The sequence below is a fragment of the Ambystoma mexicanum genome, chromosome 6p, assembly GCF_040938575.1.
Source record: "Ambystoma mexicanum isolate Mex_15411 chromosome 6p, UKY_AmexF1_1, whole genome shotgun sequence".
Classification (NCBI taxonomy): Eukaryota; Metazoa; Chordata; class Amphibia; order Caudata; family Ambystomatidae; genus Ambystoma; species Ambystoma mexicanum.
The window spans coordinates 1203985847-1204003462 of NC_090935.1; the positions used below are offsets into that span (position 1 = coordinate 1203985847).

The following is a 17616-nucleotide window of genomic DNA, read 5'->3' on the forward strand; positions in this document are numbered from 1 at the left end:
TCCCAATTTCTTTTTTTTTAAAACTATTTTTTATTAATCGGATGGAACAAACAGATGGAACAAAAAAAAATTACAGTAAGTAAAGCAGATTCAGATAGGCTGCTCTATCCAGGATTAAGAGAAACTTATCTGCAAATCCAGGAGCACCTACAAACTAACAACCTCCTCAGCCTCAGGCAATCGGGCTTTAGACCACGGGATGGAGACCGCTCTGAATGATTTAAACTCAAATCGAAGAATTCAACTTGGTCATTCATCAAGTCCTATGTAACGACCTTACATCAGCAGCACACTTTTCAGACAAAGCTACCACCTGGGTCCAATAATTTTTGGATAACAGATTAATGAGGGTCTTCTCGTCATCAGCCTTTGCCGAACTGGATCAAGTTGCATGCGGGGTCCCCCAAGGCTCATGCGTGGCCCAAACCCTCTATAATGTGTTTACAAAGCCATTATTCAATGACCTTGACCATTTGGGTGTCACTTACACTAATAAGGCAGATGACACCCAAATACTCATCCCCATCACTGGCGACCACACAATTGACTACAAAGCACCCAACGACATTTACCTCATCATTCAGGCTTGGATGGCGCACGTGGGCTCTGTCTTAACGACTATAAAACACAGCTACTCCTCCTCAGGTCTCAACACCGTCTCAAGAAGCTAGATGCCCGCTTTGACTCCATCATAGACGGCAACCCCTTAAGGTTTCGAAAGACGTAAAAACTCTCGGCATCCACTTAGATTCCACTCTAACCTTAGCCAGACAAACCAATGCAATTTCGTCCTCTATTGCGTACACGTGCAAACTTATCACTGCATTCAGACCATTTCTAACCACTAACAATTGCACCACCATAGCTACAGCGCTAGTCCTGTCGCAACTTGACTACTGCAATGCGCTCTACTTATGAACTAGTCAATGTAATACTAACAAGCTACAAGTATTGCAAAATAACGCCATCAGGGCCGCCATGAATATCCCCAGAACCCAACATATTTCAGAAAACTAGACATAATCTCAACTGGCTATCTGTTAACCAAAGAATCGCCTTTAAATCATTGTCCCTCACGCGCAAATGCCTCATAAATCGCACTCCTAGCTACTTGTGCAATCTTTTCTCATGCAACACCTCTGATCGACCCACTAGAACTGCACAAACTCATTGCCTAAAAATCCTGAGGTTAAGACTTCAGACGGCGGGGAGCAGCAGCTTCCCTGTGCTCACCGCTAAACTGTGGAACACACTAGCGACCTCACTCAGATCTGAACCCTCCTACCACTCCTTTAGAAGTAAAGTCAAAATCTGGCTACTTGAGAAAGAACATTAGCTCACCCACCCCAGATGCACTTGCCCAGAACAGACTGAAACCTTTGTGACTATGACATAGGCTCAATGCAAAATTGCTTATTGCCTAATTGCCTTTGTTCAACCGTCTATTTTAAATCATGTTTAACCTGCAATCAATGTATATTCTACATGTGCTATGTCTGTAATATGTAATGAATGTACAATGCACCTAAGCAATTTCTTGTAAATATGTAACCTTGTGAACCTAAGATATGTGCCAAGATGCCAAAGGGCTAGGTGCGCTTTACAAATAAACAAAATACAACTACAAATGCATATCTAATATCACTTGCATAGTTCAGCATGCAGAAACCCCCCCCCCCTCCTCCCTTATAACCCAAATAAATCTCCCTCTCAAGAAAGATCCTATTAGGAGACCCCAGTCTGCAGATAAAGTCTAGCCAGACTGGGTTTAAATGTTAAAGCCGAGTAGCTCTGATCATAATCCAACAAGGGAGCCCACATGTTCATAAATTGGTAAAGTTTGCCTTCCTTTGCAGCTCTAACCTTTTCCGCCACCAGCACGTCCCACGCTTTAATCCACCACAAAGAGAGAACTGGACCCTCTGGGGATTTCCAGCGGCGAGCAATCTTAATAGGTGAAGTTTGCAATAATTGAGTAATTCGTTTTGCCCGCTCCCCAGATTTTGGATATACCTCTTTACTTGGGGCCCCCAACAGTAAAGTTTCAGGACACATCGGAAGCTTGGTGCCAGTGATGGATTCAATAGCAGTGACAATGGTTTCCCGGAAGGCGTGAATAAGTGGACAGTCCCACCACATATGAAAGTATGAACCGTGAGCCCCGCATTTGCGCCAGCAAGTGGGAGGGATTGAGGACTGGAAGTGGTGCAGTTGAATATTAGAGTAATAACAATGAAATAGGAGTTTTAAGGCACTTTCGTTGTTGGTCACACATCTGGAGGAAGAGTGGTTTCTAGTCCAAATGTCTAATCCTCCATTGGGTGGCCTAGGTCTGTCTCCCAGCGGCTCATGTAAGATGGGTGCTTAGCTAGCATATTGTCTCTCAGGAGTTTATAGAATTTAGAGACCTCTCCAGGCCCAGGTCCCTCCAAAGCAGTTAATTCTATTGGACTCGAGGCTTGCCTTGCATTCCGTCTTGTCTCTGGGTGTGTGATTCAATGCTGAAGCTCAGCATATGAAAATCTGTCCAGCTCTGAGTTGAAATGTCATTTTACAGTCTTCAAACGAGCATGGATGATCCCCCTCAAATAGCTTCCAGTCTCCAATTTCTAAATGCTTCTGGATGCAAACCCGGGGAGAAGGCAGGGTTGTGAAAAATCGGGGAGACAGGGCCTATACCTCTAGGAATCATTTTACATTTCTGAGCCCCATCCCATGACTTCAAGGTAACTTTTGAAGAGGAGAGCAAATTCTGCCAGAATTTTCGTAGCGTATGGGAGACAAAGGGCAGGAAACGAAGGGAAAGCAGGAGTTTGGACTGTTCAATCTCAGCCCATTTCTGTAGAGGGGAAAGGGACATCCACAGCAGGAGGTGTGACATTTGAGTGGCTTCCAAATATTTATGTAGATTTAGGAACCCCAACACACCCAAACGGGTGCCTCACATCATCAGCTTCCTAGGGATCCTAGACCTTTTGCCTAGCCAAATAAATCCCAAGATATTACGCTGGAGACGGTCTAATACATTTTTCGGGATTTCCGCCGGCAGTGACAAGCCCATATAAAGAAGGCGGGGGGAGTACATTCATTTTGATTGCTGTAATGCAGCCCATCAAAGAAATCTCCTTATTCCCCAATTTTTCCAAATCTATTTCCAGTGTCTTAGAGGGGGGGGCGGTGTCATGACCCCAAGAAGTCCCAAGACCCCTGTGGGTAGCATTGGGAAAAGCTGGTCTGAAACTGGCCGCTTGGCGCAGGAACAGGCTCCTGCCTGTACCTCTGGCATACTGCTCCATAATTCCCTCGGTGGTAATTTCAGATCGAGGAAGCCAGTTTGTGTCTAAGTTCTGGAGAGCCTGCTGCGGCAAAACTCAGATCGAGGTCTGTCTATCTACCAGCCATCATCCACAGACGGATGGGCAGACCGAAAGGACAAATCAATTGCTCGAGCAATACCTTTGGTGTATGCTTCCCCAGACAGACCTGAATTGGGTGGAGCTCCTATGGGCAGCAGAGTACGCGTACAATAACACCATTCATAGTTCCACTGGTGTTTCACCTTTCTTCTTTTTGCATGGACGGAATCCACAAACTTTTAGATGCACCAGCACCTTTGGACATGCCGGCAGTCTGCACGCCAACATCAAGGAAACTCTGAAAAAGGCCACTCGACCCCTCCTGGAAGCCAAAACTAACCAGAAATGCTTTGTGGAAAAGCTCCAAATTAGTGTCAATTAATAAAAAGATGATCGGACTCTCCCATGTAACTATAGGCCCATTGCACTGCTAGATGCGCCTGGGAAGCTTTTTGCTAAACTCATTCTCCGCAATTTCAACAGCTGGACAAAAAGCTACCCTTAAAAGAGATCCTTTTCAGACGGACGTCCTAGCAGGCATGGGCACGAACATCGACCTGTTCTGTCTTAATGCGGTTAAATCCCAAGCGCAGACGTCAAGGCAGGCAATTTACTTTGCCTTTGTAGATCTTCACACAGCCTTTGACGCCATCTCTCGCCCTCTGTTGTTTCCTAAATTGACAAGAGATAAGTGTCCTTATACATTGCAGCAAATCATCCAAGCACTACATTGTGATACATCAATCCGTATTAGACTAACTTTAGAAGGGTTGTTGTCTTTGGCAATTCCAACTGCCCGTGGCCTCAAACAAGGTTGCTTACTTGCTTCGGCTATTTTCAACTACTTCATGCACGACGTACGCTAGGTCTTTGAGGCAATACCATCAGACTCACCTTAATAATACACAAATCCAGACCCTTATGTACACCGATAATCTGGTACTACTTTCAAAAACTCTGAGTGGGCTCCAAAACCTTAACTCATTTAATAGTTACATAGAAAAAAATGAATTGCGAATCAATACCTCTAAAACCCAAATTGTCATTTATAGACCAAATCATTTTTCGAGACGTAAATCATGGACAATAAACCAAATTCCTTTGCTAGCAGTCACAAATTATGTCTATCTGCGAATGATATTTGATGGTAATGCCTCAGCTTCTGGTCATCTAGATGTTGTAAAGCAAAAACTGAACACAACTATCTCCGAGGCCAAGGTTATTACACACTGTTACGGTGCCTACACCATTAAGCCAGCTGTTCTGTATTGGAAGCAAAAAGCTATTCCATGCATTCTATATGGCCTCGAATCCCAACCACCTTGGTCGACAAAAATCTTCGATAATTTGGAAGGCAAGTTCTGGAAAGCGATTCTCCAGCTTCCCTAATGCATCCCAGTGGTCTATTAGCGCTATGAATTAGGTTTAACCTCCCTATATGCACAATACTCTTGTAAGATTTGCGTGTTACTCTGCAAATGTGTGTTGTCAACGGGTGAGAATAACAAATCTTAAAATTTCTCTCAGACTAGATATTTAAATCCAACCATATCTTCATTAAATGCTGGTTGCAAGCCGCATATACTATTTTAGCCCAAGCCGAAGTAACCCTTGAGATGCTGCTTAACAACCCTGACAAAGTTAAGAATCTAATTTATCGCTACGATTGGATAAGCACTAGGGCCAAATGTTTACAATACAAAACAGCCATCCCTGACAAATTTAAACATAAATGTCTAGGTTCCATCGAACCATATCTTCTCAAGTTTCCTTGTAAAAAAAATATGATCTGGAATCCTAAGGATGCGCCTCAACCTGTGGCACACTCGTGAATTACTTGCTCAACGCAATCTCATCAAATCGGATCTAGCCTTTTGTCGATTCTGTCGAGACCCAAAAGTCATGGAAATCCTAGAACACATACTATCTTTGTGTCCAGCTTTAATTTGTGAACGACTGAAATTTTTCTCAGTTCACTGCAATCATCTTCGGATACTAGACCTGGTACGAAGATGGTCCTTTTTACTATGTACTACAAATATTTCCCTTCAAATTGAATAGTCAATTTTCTACATGCGGTGAATTTAACCTTCTGAACATTTTAATGATGTGTTTTGTTTTAATAATTTTGCTCTCTCCTCAAGTCTTTTTGTTTGTCACATAAAACTGTATTGTAATATATTGTCCTGCATTATATTGCACTGTTGTTTTCTTCTTAAAATTGTAAAGTTTTGTATTGAAAAGTTGATTAAATTCAACTATATCAATACATTTTTTTTTTTAAACGCTTTGCGGATAGGAAGAGAACTCTCGAACCACCGTACCAGATAGGCGACAGAGTATGACTATCCACTAAGCATATCCAGCTGAAAGGACTAAAAGTTTCACCCCAGATATATTGGACCATACCCAATAAAGAGCATTACCAATACGGTGGCCATGGAACTAGAATTACCACCAGTGCTTCGCATACATCCAGTATTTCATGTTTCGTTACTCAAGCCTGTACACCTTGGCACACGAGACACTCTGAGGCGCCCTCCTCCCATAATAGTACAGGGAGAAGCCGAATATGAAGTCAGAAGCATCCTGGATTCTAAAATTGTTCAGAAGAAACTCTACTATTTGGTGGATTGGAAAGGGTACGGAGTTCTGGACCGGACCTGCGAACCAGTTGAACATATACATGCACCACGTCTCGTAGCTCGGTTCCATCGTGAGCATCTGGAACGTCCAGGCCCAGGTATGGCTCTCCTTAGGAGTGCTTTGAGAGGGAGTGCTGTCATGACCCCAAGAAGTCCCAAGACCCCTGTGGGGGTAGCATTGGGAAAATCTGATCTGAGACTGGGCGCTTGGCGCAGGAACAGGCTCCTGCCTGTACCTCTGGCATACTGCCACATTCAAGATGGCCCAGTATGCCAGAGGTACAACTGGATCCAACATGGCCCCTAAAGGGCCATAGTACAAACATCCCTGATGGTCTAGTGGTGCTGGGTGGGCCCAGGGCTATATAAACCCCACCCTGGGCCACACCCAGCGCTTAGCGTTTTCTCCGGCTGAGGATTCAGCATGACGCTCGCCTGCTCCGAACCAGCATATCTCGACGTGTCAAGATCCCAAAGACTCAAGCTCTGCACTACGCTCCAGGAATCCTGAGACTCAGCGCTTCACTACGGATCAAGACTGCACAACGGGTCAAGTCTTCCGGATCAGCTGCTTACCTGGAACTCACCTCGGCTCTCTGGGTCCGCCGCCGACATCATAGAACAGCATTGTTCGCCGCGCCTCTTCTTCCGGATACACTGCGGCTCCTGAAACACACAAGAACACAGAGAGGGGTAAGCAACGAACTAAGCAGGGAAATACTGACTCTGCCCATACCCCTCCCACCTCCAGCACGCTACATAACAGCAGTACTCGATCCTCCGAGTAGCGGGTCCGTGGTTGCCAGCCTCCAACTGCAAAACTCCACCGCAGCCTCTCCGGAGCCTGCGGAGAGCAAAAGGAAAGGGTTAGACACTTTAATATTGCAGTGCAGCCAGACCCTGTGAAGAGGAAAAGGAAAGACACTTTAATATATAGCAAGATTGTGCTTGCACTAACAACTCAGAGCAAACTGCAATAAGACTATTTGTCTACCCATCAAGGCAACCCCAACGTGGGCTGGTGCGTCACAGCAGGCCTGGGCCACAATTACACCAGTGAAGGAACTGGGAAGACCGCTCAACCGCCATAAAACCAGTGAATTAACTGGAGACCATAACCTCAAGATACGCCTGGAAGTATTCCAGAGACTTGGCCACACAAAGGCAATCCAAAACACTATTATCCAGGGCACTCCCGACTCCCTGACCACTGGGTGTTTAAACCTGCAGTGAGCAGGGCAGAGAGAGTGCAGAAGGCTGTCGACAGACCGGAACAGAACCGCTGACAGTCCGGACCAGGCACTCCTGCAGGGCCCCAGAGGTAAGCGTTACAGACGCTAAGCCCACATTGCCTTGCCCGAGTGTCATGGCGTCAGAAGTAGACCAGTTGGCCATCCTGCTTGGTGAGTTGCGGGCTGAAGTGCATGCTTCACATTCAGAGACTAACGCTATGAGATTCCAGAGACTTGGCCACACAAAGCCATTCTGAAACACTCTTATCCAGGCCACTCCCGCCTCCCTGACCACTGGGTTTTTAAACCTGCAGTGAGCAGGGCGGAGAGAGTTTTTTTGACTACGACAAGAGCAGAAGGCCGTCGACAGTCCGGACCAGGCACTCCTGCAGGGTCCCAGAGGTAAGCGTTACATGCGGGGAATTAGTCGTAAATACATCTTTGGTGAGGCAGTCATCCAAACCCCCAGATTTTCAATGGATTTGGTATTCCACCGGATTGGACAGAGATTGAAAAGAGCTAATATCCTGTAGGGATAGACCCACCCCCAATGCCACCAATTTCCAATAATGTATTGTTAACCCTGCTGCTTGGCCAAATGACCGAAGCTCCCGAAGCATCGCTTGAAGAGAGGGCTGAATATTAGTTATTGAAAGTAACACATCATCCGCATAGAGAGCACCCATATGTTGAGAGCCTCGAATCATGACCCCTTGAATCGCTGAATTACTGTGTATGCGTTGAGCCAAAGGCTCTGTAATGAGAACAAATAAGGGGGCATCCTTGTTGCGTCCCACACATGAGAGGAATCGGGGGCGTTTGATCCCGGTTTACCAGAGTAATGTATTCAGGGAGATGTAGTTGGCTGAAATCGTTTTTCGGAAATAGGGCCCAAAATAAAAAGATTCCAAGGTTGAATGCATAAAGGTCCAATCCACCTTATCAAATGCCTTAGTGGTGCCTAATGCCAGAAGGGCCAATTTTCCTTTGTTCATAGTAGTTGTCTCTATCAAGTTCAGCGCTCGCCTAATGTTATCCCCACTTTTCCTCCCCAGAACGAACCCTGTTTGATCCGAATCGATCAAAGCTGGAAGAAGAGGAGCCAAACGATTACCCAATATTTTCGAATAGATATTTGCGTCAATGTTTGGCAGTGAAAACGGCCTATTTAAGGCACAGTCCATAAGATCTTTCAAGGGCTTCAATGCAAAATAGTGGTGGAGGTTTGCATAGATGGAGTTATGGTGCCTGTTTCTCTAAAGGAGTTAGAGGGCTGTCAAAAGGGACAACTGCTGGCCTTTAAAGAGTTTATAAAATGCAGTTGAAAACCCATCGGGACCTGGGGCTCTCGGCTTCAAGGACTTAATGCTTGCATCCACTTCTTCCAGTTGAACCAGGGCTTCTAAAACATCTATGTCTTCCCGGGGAAGGTGTGGCAAAGCGGCTCTTTCAATATATCTTTTTTGGACCTGATATGACCGGGCCAATGCTGACATTGTTTCCAAAAGATGAGCCTTAGCTAGCCGTAGTTTAGCTTGTTCCCCATATTGTATTGCCTCTTGCTGATCCGTAAGGCCTATAATAGAGTTGCGTTTTTTAGATTGGGATAATTTCCTTGCCAAGAATTGGTTAGCTTTGTTATTTTTGGCATTATAACATTGTTTCATCATTAACAAGGACTGGGCCGTCTCCTCAGCATAAAGCGCCCCTAGTTTGTTTCGGGCAATACACAGGGCTAGGTTAAGTTTAGGGGACCAGCCTTTCTTATATTTACCCTCAATCTCAGAAATGTCTTGTTCTAATTGTATTCAGGTCTGCTTTTTCCACTTACGATATCCTGCTGTGTGGGCTATTAAAACTCCCCTAAATACTGCCTTCATAGCATCCCATGTTGTAGCCGGGACGTTCAGTAGGGTTTTCCGTGAAGTAACCCTCTTTTGCTTTCGCTACCCCATCCCTCAGGGCCAGATCATTTAAAATTGGGTCATACGATTGCCATTGAGGTGTCTGGGGTGGGGGGCAAATTCTGACCCGCAGGAGGACCGGGGTGTGATCAGAGAGAATCCTGGGAGCAATAGAGACCCCGAATGGCATAAGTTGGGGGGTACTAAGATTAGGCCTATGCATGACGAAGATCGGTGGTCATGAGAGAAGAAGGTAAAGTCTTGCTCTTCCGGATGCAGCACTTTCCAAGAGTCCATCACCCCCAGAGATTTGAAAAAATTGAAAATACTCAAAGCAATCTTGAAATCTTTAGTTGAGGGGTCATGTGTTCTATCTTTGATGAAGCCTGGGACGCCGTTAAAGTCTCCCCCAATAACGATCTGGCCCTCCAAAAAGGGGAGGACTCTTATGATATGATATATGATATGATAGATTATTTATAAAGTATTTAAAACCCATAGGTTTCTAAGCGCGGACCCGGGGATCGAACCTGTTGTGTGCTCCGCGTTGTCTTACTTCCAAGGCGAGCGCGTTGCCCCTGAGCTATCTGCCCGAAACATTGCCTCTAGCTCTTTGAAAAAAATTGGACCTGTCCTTCGTTGGTAGAATAAATCGCAGCTAGATAGTACAACTGCCCCCAAAACATACCTTTTACACCAATATATCGGCCTACCAGGTCTCATTTGGGTGTCTTTCGCCAGCAGAATCGCCGTTCCTCCAACCCCCGCTTTAGTGCCGCTAGAGGTCAAAAATTGTTTAGGGAAGTCTCTTCTCTGTAAACGAGTATAGTCCAGAGGAAGATGAGTCTCTTGTAAAAAGATTACTGACCCTTCCAAGTCTTTCAGCCGATGCAAGGCAGACTTTCATTTCACTGGAGAGTTCAAGCTTTTCACATTGAGTGACACAAAGTCCAAGTTCTGATGAGATAATGGAGAGTCTCTTGTGATATCTTCTTCCAAGGCGGGCGAGGGGGTGGACGTTAAATGGCATTCAGTCGCCATCCTGAATTAAAAATTATCCGAGACCACGTTCCAATCCGGGTTTGAACCGAACAAACCAACTGAAACAAAAATCGAACCTCAAAAAAGGAACTCAAATAAATGGTGAATCGCCCAACGATCCTCATTTAACCTGTTACTTGAGGTCTGGCCTGGGCCGCATGTTGCCCATTGCTAATTCATAATTGTGTGACGCTTCTTCGATGTTTGGTACTAATTTACCTTTCATGGTGGGAAACGTCCTGTGAATGAAAGCCATGATTCAAGTCTGTAGCAGGAGTTTTCCCGCATTACGACCTTTATGGACCCTCGACCAGGTGGACCGCTGCATTTTATTGCTCTCACATTCTTCCGTGGCCTCAAGCAAGGAGCCCTCCTCTGTTAGGTGAAGAGGAGTACAAAAATCCCTTCTACATCTTCCAAGCACGAAATGGTGCAGAGAGTTCCTTTAAACATAATGTGTAAAGCAGTCGGAAATAACCATTGATATTTAATGTTCTGATTCCACAAAAATTAAGTCAGTGGCGGCAGAGCTTTCCGTTTTTGGATTGTGACAGTTGCTAGGTCTTTAAAGAGCTGTAGAGGAGAGCCCTAGAACATTAGTTAATCTCAGGTACGTCCCACTGCCAAAATGTCTTTTTTGGTAGTATAGAAATGGATCTGAGCGTTAACATCGGGAAAGGAATCTGGAGTTGAACACCTGCGAGAGCGCAATCTATGGGTGCGGTCAAGTAGGTGCATCGATTTGACGAGATGTGGCAAGAGAGTGTGGAAAAAAAAATCACCTACACATTCACCCAAAGCTTGGTCTGGGACCGATGACGGCACTCCTCAAATGCGCAAGTTGTTCCTTCGGGCCCGGTTCTCCATGTCTTCCTGTTTCTGTTATAACATATCACCCCTTTCTAAAATTCAGATCTTTTACTGCTTGTCCGTCAGTGTGGTCGAATGTTCCAGGACGTGGTCCTCTGTTTCTCCCACTCTTTGCTCCACCTCCACGACTCTCTGATCTAATCTCTCCAGTTTGGTGGATATCTTGGACATACAATTCCGTAACTTGGATTTGATGTCCAGCATGAAGGCTTGAATATTTTCTTTAGTGGCCAGCTGATCAGTAACACGCTCATGGGACTGAGATGGAGATTTCACCAGGTCTGCTTTCTTACCTTTGTCTGATGACACTAGCATAGTGGAAATGTCTGTGTTCTTTTGGGATTTTGAGTGCTTAGATATATTAACTCCTAATACAGAGGCTCCCCCACCTGGTAGATGTCGAATCCGATTGATATGTGCTGCTCATCCTAAATTCCAACCAGCAACTTGTTGCCTTGGAGAGTTCTCGGGTCCAAATGCTTGCATAATCCAACGCCGCAATGGTGGAGGCTGAATTCGGATCCCCAGCAAGAATGCCCCAATAGGAGAATATGCTTTTCTTAAGTCCGCAGAGGACCTCCCCAGCATGCAGGAAGGAGAATCTGCTTTTAATGGTGTGGGGGAGGGAGAGGTCCTTACCTCATTCCAGAGACTTCAGCGCATAAAACTCCCATTCCAGCAATCCAATATTCAATGCAATCAGGTTTCCCCCACTCCGTGGCTATTGCTGTGTGCGTACAATGTTATTGCTGCTTGTCAGGTGGCTAAAGGGGAGCCAATGTTCGGTTTAGGCAATCCAAACTCCTAGACTGAGAGCTCAACCTCTGCGGAATCCGCTGAACCTCAGTGTCCCCGGTAGGAGGAGCAGGATGCAGGAAAAGAGGGGAGCAGGCTCTCTGCTCACCGGGATCTGAGCTGTGCCTCATGTGGAGTGGCCCTCCAGTGTTGTCCAATGAGGCTGTTAGCAGTTGCGGGATGCCGCGGCTATAAGAGTCACAACAGTGCCATTTTGGATATTTTCCACTGCGGCCCGGGCCCCTTCACCGCTCCAGCACTCCTCCTCCTACCGTTGAGATCCCGATGTCTGTGTCACAGTAGCTGTCCCTCAGACCTTCCCCAGCATTGTTTTGGCTGAACGGGCGAAAGCGAGAGGAAATTGCTTTTAACATGGGCTGTATGCAGAGACCATTAGCAGAAAATCTGCATTGACGGCTCTGCTGGCCATGCCCCAATGACATCCCAATTTCTACCATCGGCCTCTACCAGCTTGTGGAGTATTTTTTTTTAAAGTTTGATTAGACCATTCCGCAAGGCCATCTGTCTGTGGGTGACACACAGAGGTACGGAGGGTTTTAATGTGCAATATTTCATTTACGTCCTGCGTAATTTTAGATATAAAAGTAGTACCTTGATCCGTGAGGATTTCTTTTGGGAAGCCGAGTCATGAAAAAAATGGAAGTAGATGTTTCAGGATTTGTTGACTCACATTATTCATGAGGGGAAATGTTTCAGGTTACCGAGTAGCATAGTCACCAATCACAAGTTTGAATTTATTTCCCAATTTAGATGTTTCTAGCGGGCCCTCTATGTCCATCGCCATGTGGGGAAAAGGTACTTCAGTGATGGGGAAGGAGTTGTTACGGGGCCTGAGGAAATGGAGTGACTGCAGTCTTTTGACAAATCTCGCAGGTAGAGAGAGGTAGTTCTTCACATCTGCTGACACTCCAGTCCAGTAGAAATGGGGAATAACCAGGCTTTGGGTTTTCCCTATTCCCTGATGGGTGGCCGTTAGGTGGGAATGGACCAGGTCCAACACTATCCTCTGATGGCTCTGGGCGATTACCAACTGTGTTTGGTTAAGACCATCTTTCCCAACATCCCCTGGATAGAGTAACCATTTCTTTATGAATCAGAAGGGAGCGGCTTGACTATGCCCTTGTTGCTCCGAGGTTCCAAAGACCTATACTAGTGCAGAGTTGTTCCTTTGGGCAAAGGCAAGATCAGGCATTGGGGTGATGTCCTGTACCTCTCCTCTACCTGTTCCCTCTCTAATGAGGTTGGCTTCTCCTAATTTCCGTGCCTTTCTTTCTGTTCTACCTCTTGGGGTACTGGGCTGAGGGCTTTTTACAGAATCCCATGTTTATGGAGGATCACCTTCATAGTCTGGGTCTATCATGCATGCTGCCACTTCTAATGCATGTCGCCATTCAAGGCCAGACTTAGTCGCTAGTCTGATGTAGGTTCCTGGGGGAGGGGAATGACTTAGACCTATCAGTATTGAGAACCTTTCGTCTGGCGCGATCAGGTTTTGCTTCGTACTATATACATCAAATCCGATGGACTGGGGAGTTGGCAGAGTAGGGGCTTTGGCCTTCTCGGTCACTGCCGTGAATAGCAGGAGTCCCCAGTTTATAGCAGCTGGCCTACATCCCACATCTGACACAATATGTGGCGAACTAGAAGAGAAGGAGGAGTCGAACTAAGCAGTGACATGTTTAAGGGTATTTATTTAAATAGTAAGGAAACCACCTTTCTAGCCCTAACACTATGAGGAAATGTCCCTGCCTAACCAACTAAAAATAAGGGTTCTCGTCAAAGTCCAAAAGAAATAGTCAAAATCCTGTTCTCTACCTAGCCCTCTCACTCTGGAAAAATAACAAAAGAAAGGCCGAAGCATTAGCCTCTGTACTTGGATCCTTTTTCTCAGTGTGTTTTTAAAAGTTTGTGAATGTATTGAAGTACAGTCTTCCACCTCTCTCGCGGTTCTGTATGCCAAATCCTAATTCCATACGGTTCTCTCTTTCCAGGAAGAAAATGTTTTCTTAACACAATAACACCATTTGGAACTTGATGCTTGACAATGTTCTTGTTTTCTGCTTATGGACTGGAACCCTCCAGGTTCTCTTTCTATCCAGTTCTGCTAGTTAAGTTTCCTGTTCCTGAGCTCCCCAAACTCCTCTGGCCCTCGGTCAGACTTATTTTATCTGGGCCTCGTTTGGGCGTTTGCCTGCCTGAGTTTTCCCTGCTTCGAATATTAATGTTCCTCAGGGCTCTCCAAAGACCTCTGGCCCTCTGATAGGCATCTGCTTGCTCTGGTTTATTTGGCTCCCGTTAGCCTTGTGGCCTTCCTAGCCTTGAATATCAATGTTCGCCCCTCTCACTGGCATTACCTCTTTGGAAGAGTTGAATTCCCTTCCGCTGCTCGGTTTGCAGCTAAAGCCCTTTTCATGTACAGATCAGTGATCCGAGTCTCTTCACTGCGGTCAGGTCTCGGCATCTGTCAACTGGCCCCACGCCCAGCACGACCTCTGTGTGGTCGTGCCGCCAAGCAAGATGGTTGCTTTACCATCTCTGCCTCAATCTCGACCTTGGCTTCTTTGCCGGTCGGGATGCCAGTCTTTCGGCATCTAGTTAGTGATTTGTTTACTCTCCATGCTACCACCAGCTCCGTGTTCTAGCTTCGCTCCACCCCTCCAGCCGTCAGAGGCTCGCCTCTGCATAGGATTCTCTCCCTCTCCTTTCAAGCGCCCTTGTTCTTTTATGTACATCATCACAAACAAAAAGGGGTGTGTCGCTGTTCTTTGACTGTGGAGTTCATCCGAGATTCAGTATTACCTGAAGCCAGAGAGATTTGAGAAATGTCACCATTGGGAGAGTTAAAAATAGAAATAACAATTTTTCCAATTCCCATGTAGGCAGATAACATGTTTTATACTTGGAGTTCCTCATCTGAATTGGAGTCCTTGTTGTCAAGAGGGGAGTCACTCCCAGTGAGGTCCCACTTTCCCAGATCTGCAGAGAGGGTCTCGCTGAGCGGGCTCACCTCCCTAGCCTCAAAGGGGGTGGCTCCCTCCCTGGGGAGAAGGGATGAGTAGTCAAGATTCGTCACAGTAGGTTCTTAGTAAATCCATCTTAAATACAAAGGTCCATAAGGAAGCGGATTTGTTTGGTTTGGCGTTGCTTTTAAAGGAATACCAGGTGAAATCATGCAGCCTATTTTGTGTGGCATTTTAAGCACCAAGTCTTGTTGCTTGGAGGGGTACATAGTTTTCCTCTTTTTTTTACACAATGGTGTCTGCACCTCTATTCCCTTCTAACTGGTCTTGACACATTTCACCCTCTCACAATGTCTTAATTTTCCACCCTCACACCATTTACAGTATCATCTCTATTTCTGGTTCCACTCTGTGAGCTTATATTTTTTCGTCCTTTCTCCTTTGCTTTCTATGTGTATCTGTGCCCTGGCGTCACAGGTACCCATATACATTGCTGCATACATTTATCTAATACTACTCTCAGCAATTAGTAGGCTGCAAGCTAAGGATAGATCACTTTCATCGGGAACGTATTTGGCTGTAATCTTTTTATTCCTATTTTCTACTTTTCTTGTTGAAAACAGTATCCAGGAGTGGATTTACTCATTTAAATATGTTGTTTCTTACCAATAACATTTTCATGTATATTTGTCACTCCATTTTTTTACTCCTGCTTTCTTAATTATTTTGTCACTCTGTTAGAGTATATTTGAAGCATGTTTGATGAACTTCCCAGAACCCTTCTGAAGTTCAGGTGCATTAAATTAATGTTTTTAATTAATCGATTGGGAGCTCTCTACTCCTGGAGTGATAGGTCACCACGGAAAATGGTTACTTCAGTTAGCTCTGAATTCTGATGACCCATGGTCCTAAATAGTGTTTAGGATCTTTAGCTGTTGCTGACGAGTCTTTCAAATTGAAAATAATGTTGACGGGGACAAATGGATCTGCAAGATACATTGAGATCATTAAATGGGTATCTTCTTCATTTATTTTTAGTTTAAACAGGAAGCATGTCGCAAGGCATTGTAGCATATGCCTAGAACCTCCTAAATCTGTACCAGTTGCTTCACTAGTTGTTATTTATTATTGCAGCCAACATCATTTTAATGGACGCCAATGCTGTAATTGCAGTCACAAGACCTTAAATACTGCTTGAAAAATGACATACTTAATTGGGCACTGAATAGATTTTGTTGGCTTTAACTTAGAAAATCTTCTCAAGGTAATGTATACTGAGCATGAATTGGGTTGTTACTTGTTTTTCATCCAAGCAGCATTACATTCTTCTATTCCTTACAGAATGATGATGTGGAAACAGATATTAATAAATTGAAGCCGAAACAAGAGCTAGGACGACCACTAGATGAACTAAAAATGTATGAACGCTTTTTTCCAGAGCTTACAGAGGACTTTCAGGTACAGAACTGCAAGCATACTGCATGATTGCAATGTATAATTGTTTTGATTGTGGTTAGGAAGACTGTCCATAATATTTTGTGTGATTGGAAAGGATATATGCATTCAACAACCTGTGTTTTCCTGATTTCCGTTAGCTTATTTTTGCAGTTGTCTTTGATAATGTAAACGCTTTCAGTAGTTTTGCTTTGTAATCTAGAATCCAATGCAAAGCCATGAACAATGTTTTGTTACTCACATGTGTTATCATTCATAAGAGACTCAATTTCCTTTTTGATTCCCTTGTAGGAGAAAACTAATAATGTTCACCCAGAAATATGAATGTCGGCATCAAAAAATAACTGCCGACAACCCACCCAAAAGAATGCAAAGGGTGGTTTTCCCAAGAAAATACACATTGACTTATTAGCAGGAATGAATTTTTGTGTGGCTTGATTCACTGAACAGTAATTTAAAAAAGTGTAGTCTGTGTATAGTGTGACACTGTCACTTTGCAGATTCCTGCAAGTGGACACTGGTATGCTGTAGTGGCCAGATAGAGCCCCCTGCTCTATTATGTGATCCTGTAAGGTCACAAATGCGGTATCCCACAGAGCTCACCCAGTTCTTTCCTGATTCTCCCATTGCTGGCAAGAGAGATCAAAACATCTGTTCCTCCTATAAATATCCACAATAGATCCCATACTCCGATTAAAAATCATACGCACATACGTAGCTGATGATCTGAAGAAACACACACCTCATAATCTTAACTGAGTCTGCGTTGAGAGCGGGGGACACAGCCCTACACACACTAATCAGATGTACAAATCCCTTCATAGATCATGGACTGTGTATTATAACAAAACATGTGCCCGCCAGAACAGAGAGCAGAGTCAGGTGCTCAAACATGGGGTTCAGTTGCACACTGCCAATGTCAGATACCCATGGAGGGACAATGAGGAGAGCCAATTCATGACAAACCAAACATGTTGATAACTGACTTGGGATAACGCTGTGAACCCCCCGCACACGCCTATCTGACTTAAGCATGGTGATCTGGCACAGGGGCCGGGCACAAACATTACCCAATTATACTGTCCTTGAATTGAGGAGAGGGAGAGTTTACCACAAGAGGAGGCGATGAACATTGGCCAATCGGGACCAGGGAAGTGAAGGAAGGAACAGGCTAGCGAATCAGCTCCTTTATTGCACACATCACCTATTATCCACCATATGAAGAGAAAGAACCAGATTGCTACTACCTGTGTAGGCGTAGAGGACAGTGTTCCCAAGAGCTGCTTTTGGAGAGAGAGGTGGGTTCTGGAAGGAGATTGGAGGAGGAAGATGAGAGA

The 17616-nt window shown here is 45.0% G+C and overlaps 1 protein-coding gene across 4 annotated transcripts in view; it reads left to right on the forward strand.

Annotated features, from left to right (window-relative positions):
* AGTPBP1 (ATP/GTP binding carboxypeptidase 1) overlaps positions 1 to 17616 on the forward strand; it is a 2604148-nt gene that overhangs the window by 1469578 nt on the left and 1116954 nt on the right. For all 4 annotated transcript variants that reach the window (XM_069625853.1, XM_069625856.1, XM_069625854.1 and 1 more), the window contains one exon: positions 16166 to 16282. In XM_069625853.1, coding sequence (XP_069481954.1) covers positions 16166 to 16282 — 117 coding nt within the window. The remainder of the gene's footprint in view (positions 1 to 16165; positions 16283 to 17616) is intronic.